The following is a 24,259-nucleotide window of genomic DNA, read 5'->3' as shown; positions in this document are numbered from 1 at the left end:
TATTTACATTGTTTGCCTTAAATCAGGGCTGACCAACCTGCGGCCCTCCAGATGTTGCTGAACTACAACTCCCATGATTCTTTCAATGAAACAGATAGCCAGGGAATCATGGGAGTTGTAGTTCAGCAACATTTGGGGAGCTGCAGGTTGGACAGCCCTGCCTTAAGACATATTAGTGCAGGGTTCTTTTTGTTTCTTATTAAACATTGTAGTGAACAGAAAATCAGATTGCGTCAGCAATAGCAGACTTGGGAATAAAATCCAATTTCAGCTCTAGTCACAGATTGGCTACGTTATCCGAAATTATGCTGTTTGGTTAACAATTCATTATAATTCAATGTTCAGGGAATGAAACCCATTGACGTCACAATCTAAAAAGTTACAAGTTGTACATTTTAAATAGTATGATGGTGTGTAAAACCTATTTAATTATACTCACACTGCCATCTAGTGGCTTATTTACTTAATGTTTTCTAAGTTACTAATGTTGAGTCTGACAAATCAGCAGTAGACTAGTTTTCCACATAAATCGTTTGGCTGGCTGGGCATCATGAAAAACATGTCCACAGCTGCAGTGTCAAATATTCCCCATTTCTTTGTTAGGTAACCAAGTAAAAGCAAACAGTAAATGTTATTCACTAAAGTGTGAACTGTCAAGATTTTAGGCCAAATTGCCAAATTAAAACACTTTTTTTTTTAAATTCACATGGAATTTGCTTTGAACTCCCAGCAATTCACAATCCAGTGAATAACCCACTATGTTTAGTGAAATTTTTGTGAAGTCGAAGACATTTGCGATTTCTACATGCAGTGCTAGATGTTAGATATGTGATTGACATCTGTCATGTATTGCGTTTTACCCTGAGTAGAAAAATATCAAGTAGAGTGTAAGCATTGGAAACTACTTAACATTCTAACTGAAACACATTAGCTTTAAAGAACAATTCTAAGCATTATATACATTTAAGTTTGGTGAAGTGGTTATTGTGCACACACTCAGTGCGCACTGAAACATGCCAGTCCAAAGATATAGGATTTTTTTTACCTGGGTGCAACTCCACCACAGGCTCTTATTAATCAGTCAGCCTGTAGCCTGGTTAACAAAATAGTGAATAGATATGGGTAACTGTTTGATAACGGTTGCTATCAATTTACTGAGCAGTTCCATGCATTGTAATTGATGAAGAGAACCTCTCTTGAAAATTAACTACTTATCCTACAAAGCCCTGCTTTCAATTTAATTAATTTTATAGTGCGTAGTAAAACAGGATCATTTTACCCCATAGTTTCCTTTTAACCCCTTAAGGACCAAACTTCTGGAATAAAAGGGAATCATGACATATCACACATGTCTCATGTGTCCTTAAGGGGTTAAAAAGGATCATACTCTAAAGCAGTATTTTATTATCTCTGCAATAACTATAAACAGGACAACAATGAAACAATAAATGAAGCAAGTTGTATATAGATTTTAATAAAACATTTTATTAAGCAAAAAAATAAACAACCTAAAATGTCACATATCTGGTTTAGCAAAAGTTATGATGTGTAGGTTACTCCGTGTAACTTACACGAGGAAGAATAAATATTTAAAAAAATAGATAATATATTTTTAACCAACGCAACCATGCATCTGGATATAGAGTACCAATATGGAACAGGAGGCAATTCCATCTGGAATAATAACTAATGAATACTTGGTGGTACCGTAGATAACAGTAACATTTACTAGTATGTTCTGTAGAGAAAGCTATTAAATATTAGTATGATTGCTGTGGATGAAAGTGAACCTGTCTCACAAAGGGTTTGGATGATAAGTTGACATTCCAGTAGGTATGTTTTATTTTAATATATTTTTTATATATATATAGACACATCTCCCAGCATACTATTCCATCTATAAGAATCATCTCCCAGAATGCTATGTAATGTATAAGACAAATCTCCCAACATTCTATGCCATCCAAAAGATGTGTATCTGATCATTCTACACAACCTGGACACATCTGGTATCATGTTACGCCATATTATATGAACACTATAGGATCCAGAAAACAAACGTGTTTGACCTTATAGTGTTGAAAAACGATGTTGGCCATTCCCTCTTACTCCCCTTAAAGCTAGTAAAAATTTACCTTATTTCCAGTGCCATGCAGGTCCATCAGAATTGATGATCTCAGCCAATCACAATGTCTTCCCAAGGGAACCCATTGGATTTGCTTAGATCGTCAATTCTGATGATCTCAGCCAATCACAATGTCTTCCCAAGGGAACCCATTGGATTTGCTTAGATCGTCAATTCTGATGATCTCAGCCAAGGAGGCGGGCCGGGATCAGAGCCAATCGGAGCCCTGGCCAATCAGAATCTCCTCATAGAGCTGAATTGAATCAATGCATCTCTATGGGGAAAGTTCAGTGTCTCCATGCAGACCATGCATACTGTGCAGCACTGACCCAGGAAGCACCTCTAGTGACACTCCGAGGAGTGGCCCCTGGCGGTATCACTAGGGAGCAATGTAAACATTGCCTTTTCAGAGTAAAGGCAGTGTTTACATGAAAAAGACTGCAGGGACTGACTATACTCACCAGAATAACTACAACAAGCTGCAGTTGTTCACTATAGTGTCCTTTTAAAGATAGAGTCTCAAGCATACTATTCCATCTAAAAGGACATATTTCACCACACTCCAAATGTCATGTTTCTCTTTTTGTATTATGAGCTAGTTCTACCTTGATGCTTTAATCTCATACCATAATACTGCTATAGTGTTATATCCATAAATTACACTTCCTTATTACACTATTACTTATAAGAAGACTATTGCACTGTGACATAGAATGTTACAGTAAAATCAATATATACATTCTTGCACTGTAATCCATATACAGAGGATTTTCTATATTTTTCCTTATAGCTAACCCGCGCTATGTTGTGTACCCAGTGTGGAACCATATTACTGGTCATTGTCAAGTTTTACAATCAACTGTTCAACAGTCTGACGTGGAGGCCAACTAAGGATTTCAAGGTCAACACCACAAGATGGAATTGGTTTTCATCACACGAGTCACTTTTTTGCTCCATATACTGAATTCAAACTGTAGAGGCCCGTTAAAGAAGTATAGGTAACCTGTGGGAAAAATACAGAATATGTGTAGATTATTTAATCAAATACTGTATATGCTGCAATAAAAAAATGAAATAAAAATATACACTTAATTACTTTTAATTCATTGGCAAAAAATAACAAATTGTATTTTAGCATTCAAGTTTATTTTATCGTCTATGAAATAACATCAACATTAGTTTCAAGGCAATGTACAACTAGCTTTTTGCTCTGCACTCTAGATAATATTATTACCCAACTTATTGGTACTCATTTAATTGAAATTAGAAGAAAGTACACTTATTTAACCCCTTAAGAACCAAACTTCTGGAATAAAAGGGAAACATGTCATGTGTCCTTAAGGGGTTAAACTTTCTAATAAAACCTGTTACTCTGTGACACCACAACTTGAGCTCAGTTGTTATTATTTTATTATTATTATTATTATTATTATTATTAATTTTAGCAACTTATTCTGCAGCGCTATACAATATTATAGAGGGGGAAATTTAACAGGACATGAGAAAGTTTTGAAATGTTGCAGGAACAATAGGTTGATGAGGACCTTGCTCAAACAATCTAGAGGAGGTGGGGTATAAACTTACAATAGGAAGTGCATTAATCAGCCAGCCTGTAGCCTGGATAACAAAACAGTGAATTGGTTATAGGTAATCAAACGACAAAAGTAGGAAAGTAGCATAACTGGAAGGTAAGATTGGAGTGTGGCCCTTTAAGAAAGACCAAGAGACAGGTTTGTGAAATAGAAGTTACTCTGGGAGGTTATAAGCTTTTATGAAGACATGGGTTTTGAGGGACTTCTTAAATGATTGATGACTAGGTGAGAGTCTGATGGGGGAGGCAGTCTGTTCCAAAAGAAAGGAGCCAGCCGCGAGAAGTTCTGCAAGTATGAGTTAGCCGTATGGATGAAAGCCGCGGACAGGGAAAGGTAACCGGAAGAACGGAGAGACTGAGAAGGGGCATATCTAAAAATCGGTGAAGAAATGTAACAGGGGCTAGAGCTGCTTAAAGCTTTATAGGTAAGAGTTAGGTTTTTGAATTCACTCATATTGGTTACAGGAAGCAAATGTAAGGATTGACAGAAGGGCAAGATGTGAGAGGAGCGACTAGAGAGGAAAATCAGTCTGGCAACAGCATTCATTACAAATTGTAGTGGGGCAGTACGGCTTTTGTTAGGACCAATTATTAGAGAATTACAGTAATCAATGCTCAATCAATGAGAAACGACTAGAGCGTGGACAGGCCCCTTAACAGCATCTAGCGTAAGAAATGGCAGACACGGGCAATGTTTATAAGGTGGCATCAACAGGATGTGGCAACAGACTGGACATGAGGCATAAAGGTGAGGCCAGAATCAAAGATAACTCCAATACAGAGAGCTTGCAGCTTGCGGGCTGATGCGGGTACTATCAATTTGTAGGGAGAGTGAAAGAGTATTAGTATTATAAGGTGGAAAAAAGGGAAGCTCAGTTTTAGAGAAATTGAATTTCAGAAATCGGGAGGGCATCCAATCAGAGATTGAATAAAGGCATCGTTTTAGGACAGCAGGGTAGAGATCAGGGTAAGAGAGATATATCTGGTGTACAGGGATATGGGGCGAGTTTTGGAAAGGGAAGTCGGGTCAAGAGATGACTTTTTTGGGACTGGCATGACAGTACCCCAGTACAGCAGTAGAGCAAGGAACTTGCCATAAGAAAGAGAGCAGTTGGAGATATGCATTAAGGACGGCACAAGACAAGGGGAGATGGATCTGATAAAGTGAGATGGGACAGGGTCAAGCAGACAAGTGTTTGGGAGAGAGGAAAGGAAAAGCACAGCCACCTCCTGTTCAGTGGCCAGGAATAAGGTCTGAATGGTAGGAAAGACATGGTCTAAGTGTGGTTGAGAGAGAGAGGAGTGAAGCAGGGAGAATTATTTCCTCAATTGTTTTTTTCCAATCAATTAAATGGCATTCACCTATCGGCTAAAATATTGGTTTGGTGGGGGGAAAAAAGAGACGTTGAAGGTATCAAAGAGACGCCTGGGATTGTGAGAGTATGAACTAAATAGGGAGGAAAAGTTTGATTATTTAGTTAATTGAACTATCTCACCTGATCTATAACCTTGGTAATTAAATAACTGGCCTAAAATGTGTCCTGTCTCCCACACCATTCTGCTTTTTTACAGAAATAAAGCATCTCATAAAAATACTAATTACCAAGAATCAGTAATTAAGTGCACGTACCATTTCGTTGATAAGCAGCGTCTACTTTTTCTCCAATTCCAGGAAAATCATCTTCAATAAGCTTAGGGTAGCCTTTGTCCAAAGTCATATTTTCATCATCAAAACTAATTCAAAAACATAAATATTTAAGAATTTGTTACATAAATGTGAATTATTAAGAACATTAATATAACATACTTTCAGCGTGATGGCCACAATAGTGTAGCCTACAACATATATCATTAGGCACATAAATTATATCCCCCCACTAGCTGTATTTCCGACCTCTCCAGGACATGGAATTTTCAGGATCAACATAAATGGGAAGTTGGAAAAGATATTTGGAGTTCTATTCACTAAACAGCAAACTGTAGTCAATAGGGAACTGACTGTTTAGTGTAAAATAGGCAAGATGGAAAAAAAAGTTAGTTCAAGTTAGTTCCCGTGTCATCATAATAATAGCTGTTTGTGTTTAGTAAATTGCACCTTGCCACTAAAATAGACTTTTGTCATCTGTCAGAATTAAAATTTATAGAAAAAACTATTTAGTAAACACTCTTTTTGGCTAGTAACCCTTGGGGTGCTGATCTGCCCTCACCTTCAAATAGTGAAAATAAAAAAAAAAAACATGACCTCTGTTCCAGTGCCGAGGCCAAGTTCTCGCAGCAACATGATCTTCCACTACTGACAACAGACCTCCTTGCTGGAGGGGGCAGATGTCAAGGATGGCAGGTTGAGGGGAGAACATGGGTGGCACAGAGGGTGGGGTGGACTGCCATTGGATTCCTTGTGTGCTTGCATTAGATGTCCAATGTGTACAGAATTCACAGTAGCCAGCCCTGAACTTATGTCCCGGGCTGGTTAATGACAGCACAATGACTCTAATGGAAGAGCAGTTAAAGGAAGGGATTAAACTCTGTATGTGCAGTCTTTCAAACGTTGTACATACAGACTCCAGGCACCATAACCACTTCAAACCACAAAAGTGGTCGTCGTGCTTGTAGTAACCCTTTAAGAGTAAAATAAATTACTGAAAAATTTTAGTAAGCATATCACACATTATTCTGTTATTCCTAAACTTTTTTATAGCGTAGAAGTCTCATACCTCCAATACTTGTCTTCAGTAAAGAAGAACGTTTTGCCAATTGCACTGTTATGGACAGCTGCATCAATGGATTTCAAGGTTTTTGGGAAACCAAGTTCATGTATTTTTCTTGGATAGTTCTCTACTATATCATATCCACTTAGAGCCCAGAATTTTTTCCCTGAAAAAAAATAAATATATATTTTTAAACATACCGTATATACTCGAGTATAAGCCGACCCGAATATAAGCCGAGGCCCCTAATTTTATCCCAAAAAACTGGGAAAACTTATTGACTCGAGTATAAGACTAGGGTGGGAAATGCAGCAGCTACTGGTAAATTTCTAAATAAAATTAGATCCTAAAAAAAATATATTAATTGAATATTTATTTACAGTGTGTGTATAATGAATGCAGTGTGTGCGTATGTGTGTGTGTATGAGTGCAGCGTGTGTGTATGAGTGCAGTGTGTGTGTATGAGTGCAGTGTGTGTGTATGAGTGCAGTGTGTGTGTGCATGAATGCAGTGTGTGTGTGCATGAATGCAGTGTGTGAATGCAGTGTGTGCAGGGCCGGTGCAAGGATATTTGCCGCCGTAGGCAAAAAAAAATTTGCCGCCCCCTCCCCCCCCCATATGTCCTGACTTCCCCCCCTCCTCCCTCAGTGGTCCTTACCTCCCCACCCCCGTGTTCCTTCACCCCCCCCCCCAGTGGTCCTGACTCACCCCTCCCCTAGTGGTCCTTACTTCCCCCTCCCCTCCCATAGTGGTCCTTATCCCACCCCCTCCCTCCCATAGTGTTCCTTATCCCCCCCCATCCCTCCCATAGTGGTCCATATACCCCCCCCTCCCTCCCATAGTGGTCCTTATCCCCCCCCTCCCTCCCATAGTGGTCCTTATCCCCCTCCCCTAGTGGTCCTTATCCCCCCTCCCTCCCATAGTGGTCCTTATACCCCCCTCCCTCCCATAGTGGTCCTTATACCCCACTCCCTCCCATAGTGGTCCTTATCCCCCCCTCCCTCCCATAGTGGTCCTTATACTCCCCTCCCTCCCATAGTGGTCCTTATCCCCCCCTCCCTCCCATAGTGGTCCTTATACCCCCCCTCCCTCCCATAGTGGTCCTTATACCCCCCCCCCCCCTCCCATAGTGGTCCTTATCCCCCCCTCCCTCCCATAGTGGTCCTTATACCCCCCTCCCTCCCATAGTGGTCCTTATACCCCCCCCCCATAGTGGTCCTTATCCCCCCCTCCCTCTCATAGTGGTCCTTATACCCCCCTCCCTCCCATAGTGGTCCTTATACCCCTTTTTTTTTGTTATTATTAAAAAAATTTTATTATTATTATTTTTTTATTATTATTTCTTATTTTATTTATATTTTTTTTTTTCATCCCCCCTCCCTGCTTGATATATGGCAGGGAGGGGGGCTCTCCTTCCCTGGTGGTCCAGTGGCAGTTCAGTGGGGGGGAGAGGGGGGCTGGCAGAGCTGTACTTACCTTTCCTGCAGCTCCTGTCAGCTCTCTCCTCCTCTGCGCCGTCCGTTCTGCTCTTCTGTCAGCTTACACTGTAAGTCTCTCGCGAGATTTACACTGGGAGCTGACCGAGGTGCTGACCGGACGGCGCAGAGGAGGAGAGAGCTGACAGGAGCTGCAGGAAAGGTAAGTACAGCTCTACCAGCCCCCCTCTCCCCCAGTCTGTATTATGGCAATGCAAATTGCCATAATACAGACCTTGACTCGAGTATAAGCCGAGTTGGGGTTTTTCAGCCCAAAAAATGGGCTGAAAAACTCGGCTTATACTCGAGTATATACGGTACTTAGTTGTGTTATATATCTTCTTTTTGTAGTTGTGTTCAGCAGATTGTATCACAGAGTGAATCTAAATTACAATTAAATATTACTTTAAAAAAAAAAATAATGAAAAAAATTAGCTGCCAGACTGATTTGCTTATACAAAGTTTTTGTCAACATTTAATTTTTCAATATAAAAATGTAATTACAACAAAAGAAGTACAGAGTACAGTTACACCTTCTGTTCTAGTACGAACTAGTTATATCTGCCTTATTTTCTGCCCATAGAGACTTAGATGGGAGCAGTGAAGAACGTTAAGCCCTATATTAAAGTATGTTTGGGCATCCGTAAAACATTCTGTGCACATACCTAAACTTCTTAGATACCTTTTGTTCAATTACGTCAGATTCCATTGTATCTTATAAAATAGTTTTCAAACAAAAAGGGATATCAAATAGTCAATATGACTGCTAAGATTTTGTTTTTGAAACAGCAAAATGCTAAATTTGAGATATTGAATAGACACTGGCCAGGTAATTTTTGAAACGATAACCAACCTTTAAATATATATATCAGATCCTTCTGTGGATATTCGTAAGCGGCATCTATCTTATTGGGTAGTTCGGGCCAAAACGATTTAATCAACACTAACTCTGCTTCAACCATCTGAGGATGGAGGCGCCAGAAGAATCTAGTAAGAAATCAATATAAGTGAATAATAAATTTACAAAGTTAATCAGATTAAAAAATATGCATACAACTTTCCGTTTCGATGTTCTCAAATATCCATATTTACCGATCCAGATCAAGCAGAACAAAAAACACTGACACTATTTCCAATAGACATTTTGATTTGGACTTTTTTGGGGATACCGTCTCATTCACAATGAAAATGCCCAGTGGGAATTTATTAATTGAGAAAGTGTCTGTGTCCCTGAAATGTTGAAGTTGTGTCTTCTTTCTTTGGATTTGTGTAATACTTTTGAGGTCAACAGAAACAGGCAGATTTATCACCCTACAGGAGTGATGTAGTATATAATATGTTATATATATATTAATGATATTACAGTTACCAATTTAAAAATTGTACTTATGATAGTTATGTGTTATACGTTAATGTGAAATTGGTTATTACTAAATTGATTGCTCATTTCAGCAGGAGGTCAATCTGCTATCAAGTTACAAGAAGTCAGGATTGATGATAAAGAGCTTCTATAAGTAATTTAAATTCATGGTGTAGTTTTGTCTCATCGAAAGTTCTGGAAAGAGGCCCATAGAGTTCTTGAAAGTAATGTAGGTTCTATTTTGTTTAAGCTAGACATTTAAGGACAGAGAGCTGATACTACGTACCTGTCTTTAAAGATGAACTTTTCTCCTCTGAGTTCTGTTATAGCATCAAGTGCTAGTTCAGGGTCACACTTTTCTGGAGTTTTGGGGTGTTTTGGGTTTGGATCACTGTTGCCTGCCCCTTAAATGAATAAACATAACACATTTATTATACGGTTCTTTTACTTTTTATTGGAAATCCAATCCCAGAACCAACTGGAGTGTAAACTTACCATACAATTCCTGAATTCCTTGTACATCGTCATCGGGAAGAATAAACCTATTTGTTTCAGTATACGAGTACACTGGGTACATCAGTGATCCAGGGTCTCTAGAGTGATCTAGTCCCAATGCGTGGCCAAACTCGTGAGCAGCAACCATGAAAAGATTGTAACCTGCAAGATGCCAAATAAGTGCCATCAACAATAAGAATTACATAGATCTGATTTAGACAGATTAAAAATGTTAATTTGTGTTCAGAGAATTGTAATTTCAAGGAAAATAAATTGGTTAGAATTCTGCTTCAGATCTTGTCTGGAAACTGTTATCCAACTAATAGCTGGTTACCAAAGATTATTCTGATTTACCCTAATGGATACTTATACCCAGTGCCTTAAATTTAGCAACACCTCGAGACATTGGTGGGTCAGAAGTCAAAACACTTCCCCATGTCCTTTAGGCAAAGCCAGATTTTAAAAGGCTGCAAATGTAAGTCGGAGACAAAGGATTAGCACAAACTTACAGGAGAAATGTGATTTGAGGCAGATCCTATGTTGGCTCAAAGGCACAATAATTCAATGATAAGTCCAGAGTCTCCAGGTCCATTCCTAAGTATGATTATATTAGCAAGTAAAAGTGAAGTTTAGAAAATACCTTTGAAGTCACTTGTGAAAAATTCATCATCGTCAAAATGGGTATCACCTCCAATTTTATCTCCTGGAGGAAAGGCATGTGCCAACAAGCCATTTGGACCATCAAAGGGATAATAGTCACCGTGCTCTATAAGCAATAGAGATAATACTGTGAGCAATCTGATGCTAACTTGAATTTAGTAAGAACAAAGATTTGGTTTAAAAAAGATATATTGATATATTGATTCCTGATATTGATAATGTAGATACTAGGATTATCTAACAGATATTGTGTCATACACTTATATAAGTAATATAACAATTGAAAATAACAAACAAAAGAATATATATATTAAATACCACGACTGTCAAACAGAATAATGCATTTAGGAAGCATACACACTAATATTTCTATCTTTTCTTTTCATCTCAGCAGCAACAAAGTTGTTTGAAATTTAATTAAATTGAGTCTTATTCGTATGGATTTCCCATGATGATATGTTTCTGTAATATTTATTAACTTTTTTGTTTCTGATTACAAGATATTTTTGATTTTGGTAATGTAAACACTAAGAAGAACTTTCCAGGAACCATAACAACTTTATCGGAATTAAGTTGTTATGGTGCCAGGATGTTCTTGGTGCCGGCTGACCATTAGGAGTAATGGACCACTATAGTGCCAGGAAAACATACTTGGTTTCCTGGCACTGTAGGGTCTCTAGGTCCCTCCCCCACCCTCAAGGCCCCCCTTCGCCGAGCTCTAGGGGGTGGAAGGGGTTAAATTTACCTATTTTTCCAGCGCCGGGCAGGGGACTCTCCTCCTTCTCTCCTCCTCCTTCTCGTCGTCATCGACTGAATGCGCATGCGTGGCACGAGCCCCACGCGCATTCAGCCAGTCAATAGGAAAGCATTCTCAATGCTTTCCTATGGACGCTGGCGTCTTCTCACTGTGAAAATCACAGTGAGAAGCACGGAAGCGCCTCTAGCGGCTGTCAATGAGACAGCCACTAGAGGCTGGATTAACCCTATTTTAAACAAAGCAGTTTCTCTGAAACTGCTATGTTTAAAGCAGAAAGGGTTAATCCTAGATGGACCTGGCACCCAGACCACTTCATTAAGCTGAAGTGGTCTGGGTGCCTATAGTGGTCCTTTAATCCATTATTGAACGTTTAAGCCCAAAGTCTTGAATCCAAAGCCATTTAGCTCTGTCCCTGTCCTTTTTTTCAGATTCTTGAAACAGGAAGCCTGAGACACGGGCGGGTCCAGATCCTTATCGCGGGAGGTGCACTCATAGATTATTTAAAGAAACATTCCAGGCACAATAACCACTACAGCTCTCTGTAGTGGTTATGGTGCCAGGAGTGCTGTGTTGCCCTTCCAAAGTAAATAGTCAGACCGTTTAAGAACAGTTTGTCAATTTACCTGGGGTCTGCCAGGAGGATAGGGGCTGTAGTAGGGGACAGGGACTCTAGGTGTGTGTGTGTGTGTGTGTGTGTGTGTGTGTGTGTGTGCATGGGAGGCAGTGTGTGTGCGAAGGGTGGAGTTTGTGTGTGTGTGTGTGTGTGTGTGTATTTGGGAGAGTGTGTGTATGGGGGTGCAGTGGGAGCACTGTGTGTAGGAGGGGTGTAGTGTGTGCAAGGGAGTGCAGTGTATATATGGGGTGCAGTGGGAACACTGTGTGTATGCGACCAGTGTGTATATGAGGGTGTAGTGAGGGCAGTGTGTGTGGGGGGAAGTACCGGTATGTTTATAGGAGTGTAGTGGGAGCAGTGTGTGTATGGGGTTACAGTGGAGGCAGTGTGTGTGTGGGGAGGCAGTGTGTGTATGGGGGTGCAGTTTGTGCAGTGTGTGTATGGGGGGTACAGTGGGGGCAGTGTGTGTGGTGGGGCCATGTGTGTATGGGGGGCTGTGGGAGCAATTGTGGGGAGGGGGTCTGATTAAAACAAATATGTGTTGTTTTTTTATTAAATAAATATGCCTTATATCCCCCTCCTTTCTTACCTTTGCCCAAGGAGGGGGGATATTCACTAGGCTAGAGTTCACTCTCGCGAGAACAGAGCATTGCAGTGGTAACCGTGCTCACAAGAGGAGACCTGGTGGAGCTGCAAGCTAGAGCTCACGGGTCTCCTCTCCCTCCCCTGCCGGCCACCTAGCAAAGTGCCGACGCTTGGATATCACTGGCCCATCAGGGGAGAGCATTGGCTCTCGGGGGGGGGGGCAATTGCCCCATTTCCCCCCTTGCCTTCCGCCACTAGACCCGCCACTGGCCTGAGCAAAATGGCCTGAGCAAAGCCACTCTCTGAGGCTGCCCGAGGCTTCTTGCTTTAAGAATTTGAGATAAGGGGAAGGAGAGGGAGAGAGCTAAATGGTACTGGATTCAAAACATTGTGGCTAAACTGTTCATGAATGGTTTTACCCTAAAGTTAAGCAGGCACCAGGGGCCGCCTAGCACCATAACAACTTTATTCCAATTAAGTTGTTATGGTGCCTAGAGTTTCCTTTTAAACCATCTAAATTATTGTTAGGTAATATTTAAATTTGCATGTACTGTACTGTGCCTATGTTTTCAAATATCTCCCTTCTGATGCAAGTATACAAGAACTTTTACACATATATTTTTGTTTGTACATGCACTGCCACTTACCAAAAGTCATCTCGCATTTTCAACTAAAAGAGCCGAGATTAAATAGCTAATTTTACGTTTTTTTTTTTCCAGTTTGTCTATTTTATTTACACAATTACCCATTTAGGGAGTAAACCCTAGAGAACTTCTATGAGGGATTATTTGTGACTTGTGAGATATTAGAATTGTAAATGTACATCACGTTCATACCTTTCTTCCCAAATGAAATCATGATGTCGGCAGTGCCTGTACGGAGTCTGGTGAAGTTTAGAGGAGTTACATCACTCCACACTTTAAGGGCTTTTTTGATCACTCTATCCACATCCGCATGAGTTAAATCTGGCGTGTAGTTCACAATCCTGCCAATAAATCAACGTGAAATGTCATCCACAACTTTATTGAATGCTAATAAATAGATTAAAATGTAAGCAGTTATGCTACACAAGTGGTTTATGAAAAGTCAACAAGAATGGCACATGTTTGTCTTGGACGATAGCCAAGTGTATGGAGGCTGAGTCATGATACCAATGTCTAATAAACGGCACAAATTGTGCTTCTTCAACATCTGCAGTAAAATGTGCTTAGTTATGTAGTCTGGCTGTTTATAAGACTCTAACAATATGAATATCTGTAGAATGGTGCATCACCTACATCTATCTCCAAACAGTTCTGTAATAGCTGTTGGCTAACTCTGACATAATGGATATTAATAGAGATTCAAGGTGTAGTTTGGCTCTGATTAATAAGTTACATCATTTTCCGTGCCCATGAGGTTTAGGGGGTACACTGATTTAACCTTTCAACACTTTATGGATGCAGGGTTAGTAAGCCAGATAAACTGGCTGTGATGGTACGTACCATTATAAATAACTGTTGTGCGCTCTACCAAACGCAGATTGCTTGTATAAATATTGTAAATCTCTCCGTTTTAAACTCAACATTTTCAAAGAGAATTGGAACTCTTAAATCTCTTCATCAACTCACTACGTTGTGAGAATGGTTTACCTGTAGGTGATATTGTTCCTGGGCCATTTTAATTTCCTTGGAAAGAAATTGTATTCCCCAATATCAGGGACCCCGCATCTTGGTTGTTTCATAATCTCTATTGTATCTTCGTCTAGTTTGCCCGTCACCTCCAAACCGAAGAAAGACTGCATCTGCTTGAGTTTGGTCTGCACACTTTTTGGGCTTTTGCTCCGGAGAATGCCACTGGGGAGAGCAGAGGAGCTGTAAAGTGCGTTCAGGTATTTCTGAGGAAAAAGCAAAAAAAGTCTCAATCACACTTTGAGTAAGTCTCTCTTACAGACATTCTGGCATAAAGTGATTATAGTACTGTTGTTTGAGTATAAAGCTTACTTTATGCATTGCACTACCACAAGGGTGTCCAACCTTGTTTAGCCACAATTATTTGCACTGTACATCGTAAATCTGACATTTTACAAAACATCCTCTTTCTTATAATAATACGATTTATAGGTATGCCCACTACTCTTAATAGATGCATTTCAGCCTTAGTTAATGTTCTAGATTCAAGGGCCTCAAGCTGTTATTGGAAAATGGAGAGGGAAAAAAAGTATCTCTTTACTCAACTCAAATACGAAAATATAACAAAAATTGACTTATTTTAAGTAAATAAAATATAACAAAAATATACTTACTTCAAGCAAATAAAACATAAAATAAGACAAAAAATAGAATTATATCAAGCATGTATAACGTCATCATTATTATTATTATTATTATTATTTTTAAAGAGTCGGCCATAGACGTTTGTAAGCATTATGTTGTCCACCACGGGGCAACTTCACTTGAAATACACAAACAGTTCTTTCTGGTATTAACTGATACAAGAAGTGACTAATTGGTGACTAGTGGACTGATCAGTGGTTTAAAAATCACCCCATGGAATAGGAACAAAGAAAAAAGTGAATTCTGAAAACATAAAAGCCAAATGAACTGCTTAGGTAAAAAAAAAAATCTCGATTATAAATTTGTCTTTCATTTGGCTATTAGTAATTTACAAATATTTTGAAATTCACTTTTTTTTAATTTCACTGCCATTTCAATTTAGTAAACTGACCCATTTTCCTTCTGAATATTTCCTGCCAGTAATTTCATGTTTAAATATTAATATTACAATTTATAAGTATATAAAATACCTCAGCAAATCGCAGATCATTCTCCGTCAGGTCAGATTCGTTCGATTCTGAATGAGATACTGGAACTGCTAAGCAATAATTCAGGCTCAAGATCAACACTGCTGCTGACAAAGTCAGAAGTGCCATGTTTGTTTATTTTTTCCCAAAGTTCTGGAGCTTCTGAATGTTCATGGAAAAAACTGAGCTCTCTTATATAGTCTCCAAGTCATGAGTCACCTCATTGAGACATGTTCAAACATCGAGTCAGTAAATGTAAATATGATTACGACAAATTCCCCAGTTACGGTTTGTGGTGTGGAGCAGAAAAAGGTTGAAATCTAAGCTTTTTTTTGAAAGGATGTCTTTATGTAAACATGTCCTCAGCACATTTGAGTATGGGAAGTACGAAATTGCATACAGCGTACCCCACAGCTTTATTTTTTCATTACTTTGCAAAAAGAATCTCTTTGTGTTTTGCAAAAAAAAATTTAAAAAAAATGTTAAAAACAAATGTTTAAAATTAAAGATATGTGGAATACAATGTATTAGCTAAAAGTCTCTGCATATGTACAAATAGTAATCAGAACGCAAATGTTCAACCATATTATTATAAATATAAAATAAATCAGTTTGAAGGTAGTACATTAACAGGTGTGCAATAACTGTTCTGAAGTTCTAAAGTTCACATTAACATATATGTACGTAGTGGGTAATCGCGATGCAGCATAATAACATAAACTAACCCAATTCACCCCCAAATAATGACAGACAACGTAGTATGGGTGAAACAGGCCACAGCATTTATTATAACATATGATAATTACTGTATAACACATATTCTCTTTTCTTTGATAAAACCAAAACATCATATAAAAAAAAGAAATGTTATAAATAACCATAACTTAACATATAACTTAATACATAGTGTCATACAGTAAAACCCAACCGTCCTTTCCAATAAACTGACCATGCGCCTATGTACCACTTCCAATCACCTCCCCCTTGGCATTAATTCCTTTTCCTTCCAATGCTTACCACCATCCGACCTTTTCCGCTCGGTGGGCCTGTCATAACAGGTAACCTAAGGTTAACACTTTAGAGCAGGGGAGGTTAAGACCTGAAAACTTGCTCACTTCATTCCACATAATTAACCTTACCACCTCAAACGTAATTGGCAAGGACATACCCCAGCTAGCTGTGACAAAACAAACCCATGGGGCGGGCGGGAGCGAAGCTGTTTGCTGGCCTGAATCCCAAGTGGCACTGAGGTACATTATCTCCCCCATAGCCAGTAACCTGTGTTTATTATACATTATCCCCCCACAACCAGTAACCTGTGATTATTATACATTATCCCCCCACAACCAAAACATAGAAACATAGAAACATAGAATGTGACGGCAGATAAGAACCATTCGGCCCATCTAGTCTGCCCAGTTTTCTAAATACTTTCATTAGTCCCTGGCCTTATCTTATAGTAAGGATAGCCTTATGCCTATCCCACGCATGCTTAAACTCCTTTACTGTGTTAACCTCTACCACTTCAGATGGAAGGCTATTCCATGCATCCAGTAACCTGTGTTTATTATACATTATCCCCCCACAACCAGTAACCTGTGTTTATTATACATTATCTCCCCTATAGCCAGTAACCTGTGTTTATTATACATTATCTCCCCCATAGCCAGTAACCTGTGGTTATTATACATTATCCCCCATAGTCATTTATCGTTGGACCTAGGCAACATGATGTCTTAGGCTGGCCCAGAGAGTGAGTGAATGAATAATATAATATATATGTTCAGAAACATATTAGTAATATATGTAAATCGGGTTCATGCAAAGAGGGTGAAAAGGTATTAAAGAAAAACACACTTATTGCATCAAATTTACAAAGCCAAACTTTTAAAAGCTTTCCTCATTTCTTTCTCAGGATGAGGAATATATCGGTTGTAGACTGAGGATTTCCATCTGCCCAATCTTTTAATAATATGCACTGGAGTGTCAGTGTTGAAGGAGACCGAAGCTGCCCCTATTCTAAATGAAAGAACCGAGACATGGATACAACCCAATCTTAGGAGTAGTGTTCTGATGTAGAAGATTAATTTAGCCGTAGTCAGAGGGATTCAATGAGAGTAGTGGTGAAATGTGTGTGGCATGACTGAGTGTGGGTAAGTAAGAGTCAAGTATTTTAACTGGGCACTAGTTCTAGGTGGGATAAAGTGGTATAGTGGATGGATGAGTAGTTTGGTTCGTTTTAGAGGTTTGTAGAGAAAGTATATAGTGATCATGATTTTTAGCGATATCCAATATTTTTAAGGTGGTCTCAGTGCCACCACTCATATCTGGTGTCACAATAGATTGCATTTAAAAAAAACAAAAAACACTTTTTTGACTGTAATATAATAGCAGTCAGTTTCCTTCACACGTGTGCGTTTCAGGGCCTGCCAGGGCACAGTGTCACACCAGTGCAACTCATATCTGGTGTAACAGTAGTGTACATTAAAAAAAAAAATACAGGGGGCTTGTTGTTACCTTTCGGGGACCCTTGGTGTTGTACGTGGCTGGGTGGAGGAAGAGACCTTCAATGACATTAGTGAGGACAAGGAACGGGACATGGCTAGCTTGGTATCCAACCTTGTGCAAATGGGGAGTTTGCGGTTGTGCAAATGGACTGTTTGCGGTTGTTTGCAGTGCGTTAAACGGGGAGTTTGGTCTGTCACTGTGAAGTGGGCGTAACCCTTACACTACCTGATCGATACAACATCATACCTGATGTTTTAAAGCAAGTTATTCCAAGCAATTTAGGAATGTTAGGTGATTTATGCCCTTTATGGATTAAAACCAGACTCTGCATCAACTATGTAATTTTCCATAGGAGTTTTGCCATGGATCCCCCTCCGGCATGCCACAGTCCAGGTGTTAGTCCCCTTAAAACAACTTTTCCATCACTATTGTGGCCAGAAATAGTCCCTGTGGATTTTAAAATTCGCCTACCTATTGAAGTCTATGGCGGTTCGCCGGGTTCGCCCGTTCGCGAACATTTGCGGAAGTTCGCATTCGTGTTTGCCGCTCGCGAACGGAAAATTTTATGTTCGCGACATCACTAACTATCACAAATATTTTTGACTATTGTTTAAAACTTAAGTTTCTCCTATGTTTGCCACCAATATTAACTTTCTCAACAAGTATGCCAACAAAATAACCTTCTATAATACAACAGCCAGTAACAGCAAAAGTTTCCCACAAAGTACAGTTAATGTAATTATAAGACTACCTGATTTTTGAGATAGAATAAACAGTTACCAAGAAGAGTTAAGGGAACTAGAAATCAGTATAAACGGTTAACAAACTAAAAATGGTATCACTGAAATATTGATCAGAAATTATCAAGCTACAGGACAATAGAACTACAGGGCACAGTACCTCTGCAAGCATAGAGATTAAATAGCCAACCAAATGTCTGGTGCATACTGTCCGTTTGTCTGTGACACAAGATTTGGGTACCATGTTTGGTTGACTTTCAGCATGGCCATGATGAGGTGGACAGCACTATTTAATAGAACTGTGTGTGAGCAGGCAGCTTTGAAACAGCTGTCTTCAGTGAATGACCATAAAAAGAAGCATACTAGTACTGACGAAGGCCATGACAGAAGGTCAATGTATTTCCTACAACAAAGTAGATGGACTACACACATATTGTGTTGAAATCTTCCCAAGGTGCCTCACAGACAGAGGCGGCATAACTCTGGGGTGTCTGGGCACTCCACAGCAGACTTTACTGGAAACAAAAAGGCAACATTTTGACTCAAATTAGTCTTTATCAAGCCTAGCAATGTATGTTCTCCATGTCTGAGGATTAATGTGCATATTCAGGCAATGTATAACTGTGAGTGTGTGTGGATACATGCTTGCATGAAGTGAGCGTGAGGTGTAGCAGGCTGAATATTAGTATATCAGAATGTGACCAGTGAAAGATAGATAGAAATGGAAGACGTGTAGAAAACATGATAGCTTTGCCTTTACGTGCATGTGTAGTCAAGGAAATATGTAATATATATATATATATATATTAATAAAAGTATTCATACAATTAGGCATGACACCAAAACAAAGTCTCATTGCAGTAACACATCCCCAAAGTGTTTTTTATTTTGATAGTCTAGATGTTTGGATGGCCGTGATAGTAAATGTAAATTCTTTATATTCTTTCAAAAGCCACAGGAATTCACATACTTCAGCTTCCAAAGATAACGTAAGACTGATACATTTAACCACACGTAATTAACACCTGACAAACACATTTTCTACACTCTTCAAACAACTCGAGGCTATTCAGTTCAAGCTGATTTCTTACTCCACTTATAAGAAATTGATGATTTTTACCTTTTGAGATTGTGAAATATTGGAGCGTCTAAACTTGCTGCCAGAGGAAACATCTGCTGTTTTTGCAGTAACATTCATTCCCTGTCATTGGCCTGTATCCCACAACTCCATCAAAGGACCGTTTAAACCAGGAAGAAAAAAAATATTTATCAAAAAGGTTTTCAAGAACTGATTTATTGTGATACATGGTATGGGTTCGTCACTAGTGTGTTAGGTAATTCGGTGGCTTGGTGACATCATGACATTCTATAAACACAGAAAATCAGTAAAAAAAAAAAAAAAAATTAAATATTTTTTAACTAGAAACACAATAGGGTACATTCACCGAACAAGGGACTGGGGAGAAATGACCAATGAATTGCAGATGTATGTCCTAACATTTGTAGGTCACGGTCCGGAAAAGGTTCCTTGTTTGGCGATGAACCCATCTAACCCATAATATACAGCTATGCACAATATATCTAATTAGAGTTGCATCCAGAGAATTTAATTGTTTTTAATTAAAGGTGAAATAAAGTGTTTCCAACAGCATTTTAAAAATTAATGCAAAATTTAAATGTGAATAACAAAATGCAAATCTATGTTACAGTGCTAACCAGGCTTTCTCAGGGCTCTTAATCGTCATTTAATAGGCTATGAATATTGTTACAAAAGGTTGGGCAGAGAGCTAAATGGGAAACAAGGGTGCAAATGGGCCGGGCATTCAAGTTTGCCTGGGCACACGTGGCACTCCGCTCATGCATGTCCATTTTGTTATATTTGGCCACATTGGTTCTAAAACTCGGGCCTTGTGTGGCTTATAAAGAACAAGCTCACAATCAAAATAAGGAACATTTTGGAAAATGAGACAATAACACGCAAAATTGGATCTAGCAGAAATGTTTAAAAAGGCATTGTTATTACATACTAAAATAGTAAATTCATCTTAGTTATTGAATGGATAATACACAGACTAATCCTGTGCGCAGTATGAAGAGCAGGATCCAGAATGTACATGTCATTAAGACGTGCCTTAAAACCCATCTCTTTAGGAAAGCTTATGGCCTCCCATGGTAAACTCTACCTCGCATATCTGTCTCTTGCTCTCTCCTAAAGGGCAGCACTTTACTTTCTCCTCCAGCCCTGCTTCACTCCCACCTTATTTGATTGCTATTTCCTGTCCTAATGTGTTTTATACCCCACCTCCTATAGTCCGTAAGCTCGTTTGAGCAGAGTCCTCTTCAACCTATCATTCCTATACGTTTTCTTGTAATTGTCCTATTTATAGGTAAATCCCCCCTCTCATAATATTGTAAAGCGCTACGGAATCTGTTGGCAATAATAATAATAATAATAATCAAGAGTGATTGGCATTGAAGGAACACTCCAAGCACCATAATCTGGCACCTTTCCAGAGGAATAAGTCAAACTGATAACTTACCATGGCCACGTGTGCCTTCCCCTATGGGTAAAGCTGGACATCTCTTTTGAGTTAGGCATGGCCCGCTACAGGGTCATGCTCATTGGCTGAGTGCGTCAGCTCATGTTCTAAGCCAATGAGAGCAGCCTGGCATGGCCCTACTTAGCTCAGTGGCGCTAACCAGATTTTCCTTGTCGGAGAAACTGGAAGCAGGGCTTTGGGCGAGACTGACACATGTAGAGTGTGAAACTACTACACCACCTCAACAGGAAGTTATTAAATATGTTTCTTAATGATAGGAATCCTGATAAAAAAATCTCTAAAAGAATCATGGAAAAGTCAGATATTTTAAATATAGTGCATATAATAAATGGTGAGTTTGCCATTTGAGTGATACTATAATGGCGCTGTGTTCATCATTAGATCATACATAATAGATAAAAAAATATAAGATCTACAGTAGGAAAGAGATAAATCTCATAGTGTATTATCTAAAGTATTTATGAAGAGTGATTTTCAATGTCACACTCACTAGAAAAAAATTGATTGAAGGCACATCAAAGAAATAAGGTTGATAGAGGATCTTCTTTCTGATACTGCCACAAACGAGAGGTTCAAGGCTGGCTAATGTTAAATCTATGGGTATTTGGTGTCTGTCATCAGCATGCTGATGACAGTTGACCAATGGTGGTACGGCCATTAATTTGAAGTCCTCCTCTCAGCCTGGCGGGGGAGTGACATCACTGAAGGAGTATCGGGCTGCAGGGAGAACTTGGTATCATCTTGGGATCATGGGTAAGTTTATCTTTATTTCTTCATTTTATTTCTCTTAGAGGGAGGAGTCCATGCCAGTAAGGGTCACTCTTATCAAAATAAGCGATTTATTAAAACACTGTAACACTTTAATTTGAGTGAGCACTAACCTGCAATGTTCCATCAAATTTACCTATTTGTACATTGTAAATCTTCAGTGGTTTTCTAGGCGATTTTACAAATATTTTTTTTTTTTTTTTTTTTTATAAACACACATTCACAAAAACAACATTAAAAAGAAAGCAGAACAAGAAGACTGTCAAAGGATAGATATGTTTTATTCCAAAAAATGTTCTGTACAAAAAAAATTGGTCTTTTTCTAAAATTCTTCTACTAATCCCTCCAAAATGAAGACGAAGACAACGTTAGCACAACAATGAGTTATTTTTAGATAATAACTGCTTCTTTAAATCAAATTCAAATTGTGTCTTGCCCAGGAAAAAGTAGATGTGTCCTATAAAATGCAGAGGTATATACAAAAGATACATGTATATTAAAAATAAATAAATATTACGAAATGATAATAATTGACAAAACTTATGCAAAAACACTACTATATGAATTGATGTGACGATGATGAAGCAATCTTTTTTTTTTTTTTTTAAGACGTGTGAAAGTAGAATGTAAACCTGTGTACACCTCATGAGAAAGTAAAGTGTACACCTATTATGCAATATGTGCATAACATTATATCAAGTTCATAATCAATGTCTGTATATTGTTGGCAACATGACTATTGGTGCCAAACCACCCTGAACAAAAAAAGGTGATATTAGCTCAAAATGTGAGGACAACAAGTTTACCGTCATTAAATTTAATATACACATTGTACTGGCTAAATAATCAAAGATGTGTAGGTGAAAAGATATGCCTTCCTGAAAACTGATTTTCCCTTATGCAATAGAGCAGTGGTTCCCAATCCAGTCCTCAAGTACCCCCTAACAGTCCAGGATTTAGGGACTACCAAGTTGTGTCTAAGGTGTTTTAAGAAAGAAAAAAAAAATACACTTTAGACACAACAGGGTAATCCCAAAATCTTGGACTGGTTGGGGGTACTTGAGGAATGGGTTGGGAACCCCTGCAAAAGAGCATTCTACAATGATTGAAAACACAATTTCTCTGTTACCAAATAATTCCATAACTCCTAGTGTGTAGGAGCAGACTAGACGTTGTGTGTTCCCTGGTTGCTATTTAGAGTGGTGAGGCTGTGTACAGCCATTCAGAATATTCAAAGGCAAAGAGACATTTCTGAATAACTTCTCATCTATGCTGTTGCTAGCAATTTGATCAACACAACGTTTAGATGAAACTATATGTTCTATAACATGACTCTATGTCTCTCAAATGACACTTGAAGACTTTAAGGAAACATTGTGGGTAAACCAGGATAATAATTGGTGGTTGTCAAAATAACTAATATTTAACTCAATGCCCCAGGTCAGGTGTAGGCAGCATTCAGCACTCCAGATGTTGTAGACTACATCCCCCATAATGCTCTTACAACCATAATGCTGACAAAGCATCAAGGGAGATGTAGTCCACAACAACCGGAGTGTCGTAGGTTGCCTACCCCTGCTCTAAGCTATCACACTTTTTCCTAAAATAAAGGGCATCCTTGTTATTTTATTTGAGAGGACAATTTCACATTGGATGCTAGCTCACCGTTAGTATGCTGAAATGCTGCGTCTACTTCATGTCCAAGCCCAGGAAACAGGGAATCCAATGGTTTTGGGAACCCGTCCTCCATTGCCCCACGTTTTTCATCATAGCTAAGGATACAGAAAGAAACAATGCTAAACGAATTCACCTTTCCCACAAACCCGAGACATCATCTTTAGAGGAAAAATAACAACACAAAATGTATGAAATGAATGCAAGCTCCTAATGTTATCTAACTGTGTGGCAGTCTTTTTCCAATAGGTAGGGGGAGCCAGCTATCGATACCACGGAAGATACAGGTATTGTACAGATTCCAAAATGCCTGACTGCTAAAGGTGGTGTGAGAATACGATAGTAGAGTATACTGTAGGTAAACAAACACATACTGCGATATGTGTGAGACATTTTACATCTGGTTTTCTACTCCCCAAAAACAACCATGTTATAAACTTTGCTACTCAAATAAAATGTGTGTTTTAAGGATCTCTTATTACAAAACCTTCTTATTACAAAATCATCTTAGTACACTGGCGTTTCTGGTTTTGAAAAAAAAAGTATTTTTCCCGTCTTTTCCAGAGATCTGATTTACACCCGGATTTAACTTGCTAGTATGGCAGGGAGAAGGTGGAAGCCATTATTATCTCTAATTAATTCTAATTCCAAGTGCTAATTGGTATTTCCCTCTGAATAAGGAAGTAAGAATGCTTTATCAACTTCTGTTCATTCTGCTTTTTCGAATGTTCTATTGAAACTGTTGATTATTAACTGCTGCAGAGGTGACCGTAATTAATGTTACAAAGAAACCAGAACTGGTGTTTTCTATACAATACATATAGATTAATAAAAGTTAAAGTTCCCCAGACCATTGT

General features: G+C 38.8%; 1 protein-coding gene across 1 annotated transcript; it reads right to left on the bottom strand.

The window, feature by feature from the left end:
• Positions 1 to 2,334: 2,334 nt before the first annotated feature.
• On the bottom strand, positions 2,335 to 15,302 carry LOC134571773 (collagenase 3-like). Its single transcript, XM_063430359.1, has 10 exons — positions 15,155 to 15,302; positions 14,001 to 14,245; positions 13,206 to 13,354; positions 10,395 to 10,520; positions 9,755 to 9,916; positions 9,546 to 9,663; positions 8,753 to 8,886; positions 6,431 to 6,590; positions 5,347 to 5,450; positions 2,335 to 3,128 (listed from the first exon to the last, which is right to left on the bottom strand). Exons 1-10 carry the CDS (start codon positions 15,278 to 15,280, stop codon positions 3,028 to 3,030), a joined length of 1,425 nt encoding a protein of 474 aa, XP_063286429.1. The 5' UTR covers positions 15,281 to 15,302; the 3' UTR covers positions 2,335 to 3,027.
• Between the last annotated feature and the right edge of the window lie 8,957 nt (positions 15,303 to 24,259).

Source organism: Pelobates fuscus, chromosome 1 (genome assembly GCF_036172605.1).
Source record: "Pelobates fuscus isolate aPelFus1 chromosome 1, aPelFus1.pri, whole genome shotgun sequence".
Classification (NCBI taxonomy): Eukaryota; Metazoa; Chordata; class Amphibia; order Anura; family Pelobatidae; genus Pelobates; species Pelobates fuscus.
Note: the sequence above shows the minus strand (reverse complement) of the source record. Positions and strands in the feature narration are given on the sequence as shown.

Bases quoted from the DNA above. Each gene is read 5' to 3' on its own strand.
- LOC134571773 (XM_063430359.1), bottom strand. From the start codon at position 15,280: ATGGCACTTCTGACTTTGTCAGCAGCAGTGTTGATCTTGAGCCTGAAT. The intron at 13,355-14,000 runs GTAAACCATTCT...ATTTATTGGCAG, and splicing joins AGGAACAATATCACCTACAG to GATTGTGAACTACACGCCAG. The intron at 9,917-10,394 runs GTATTTTCTAAA...GGCATCTTGCAG, and splicing joins TTTCACAAGTGACTTCAAAG to GTTACAATCTTTTCATGGTT.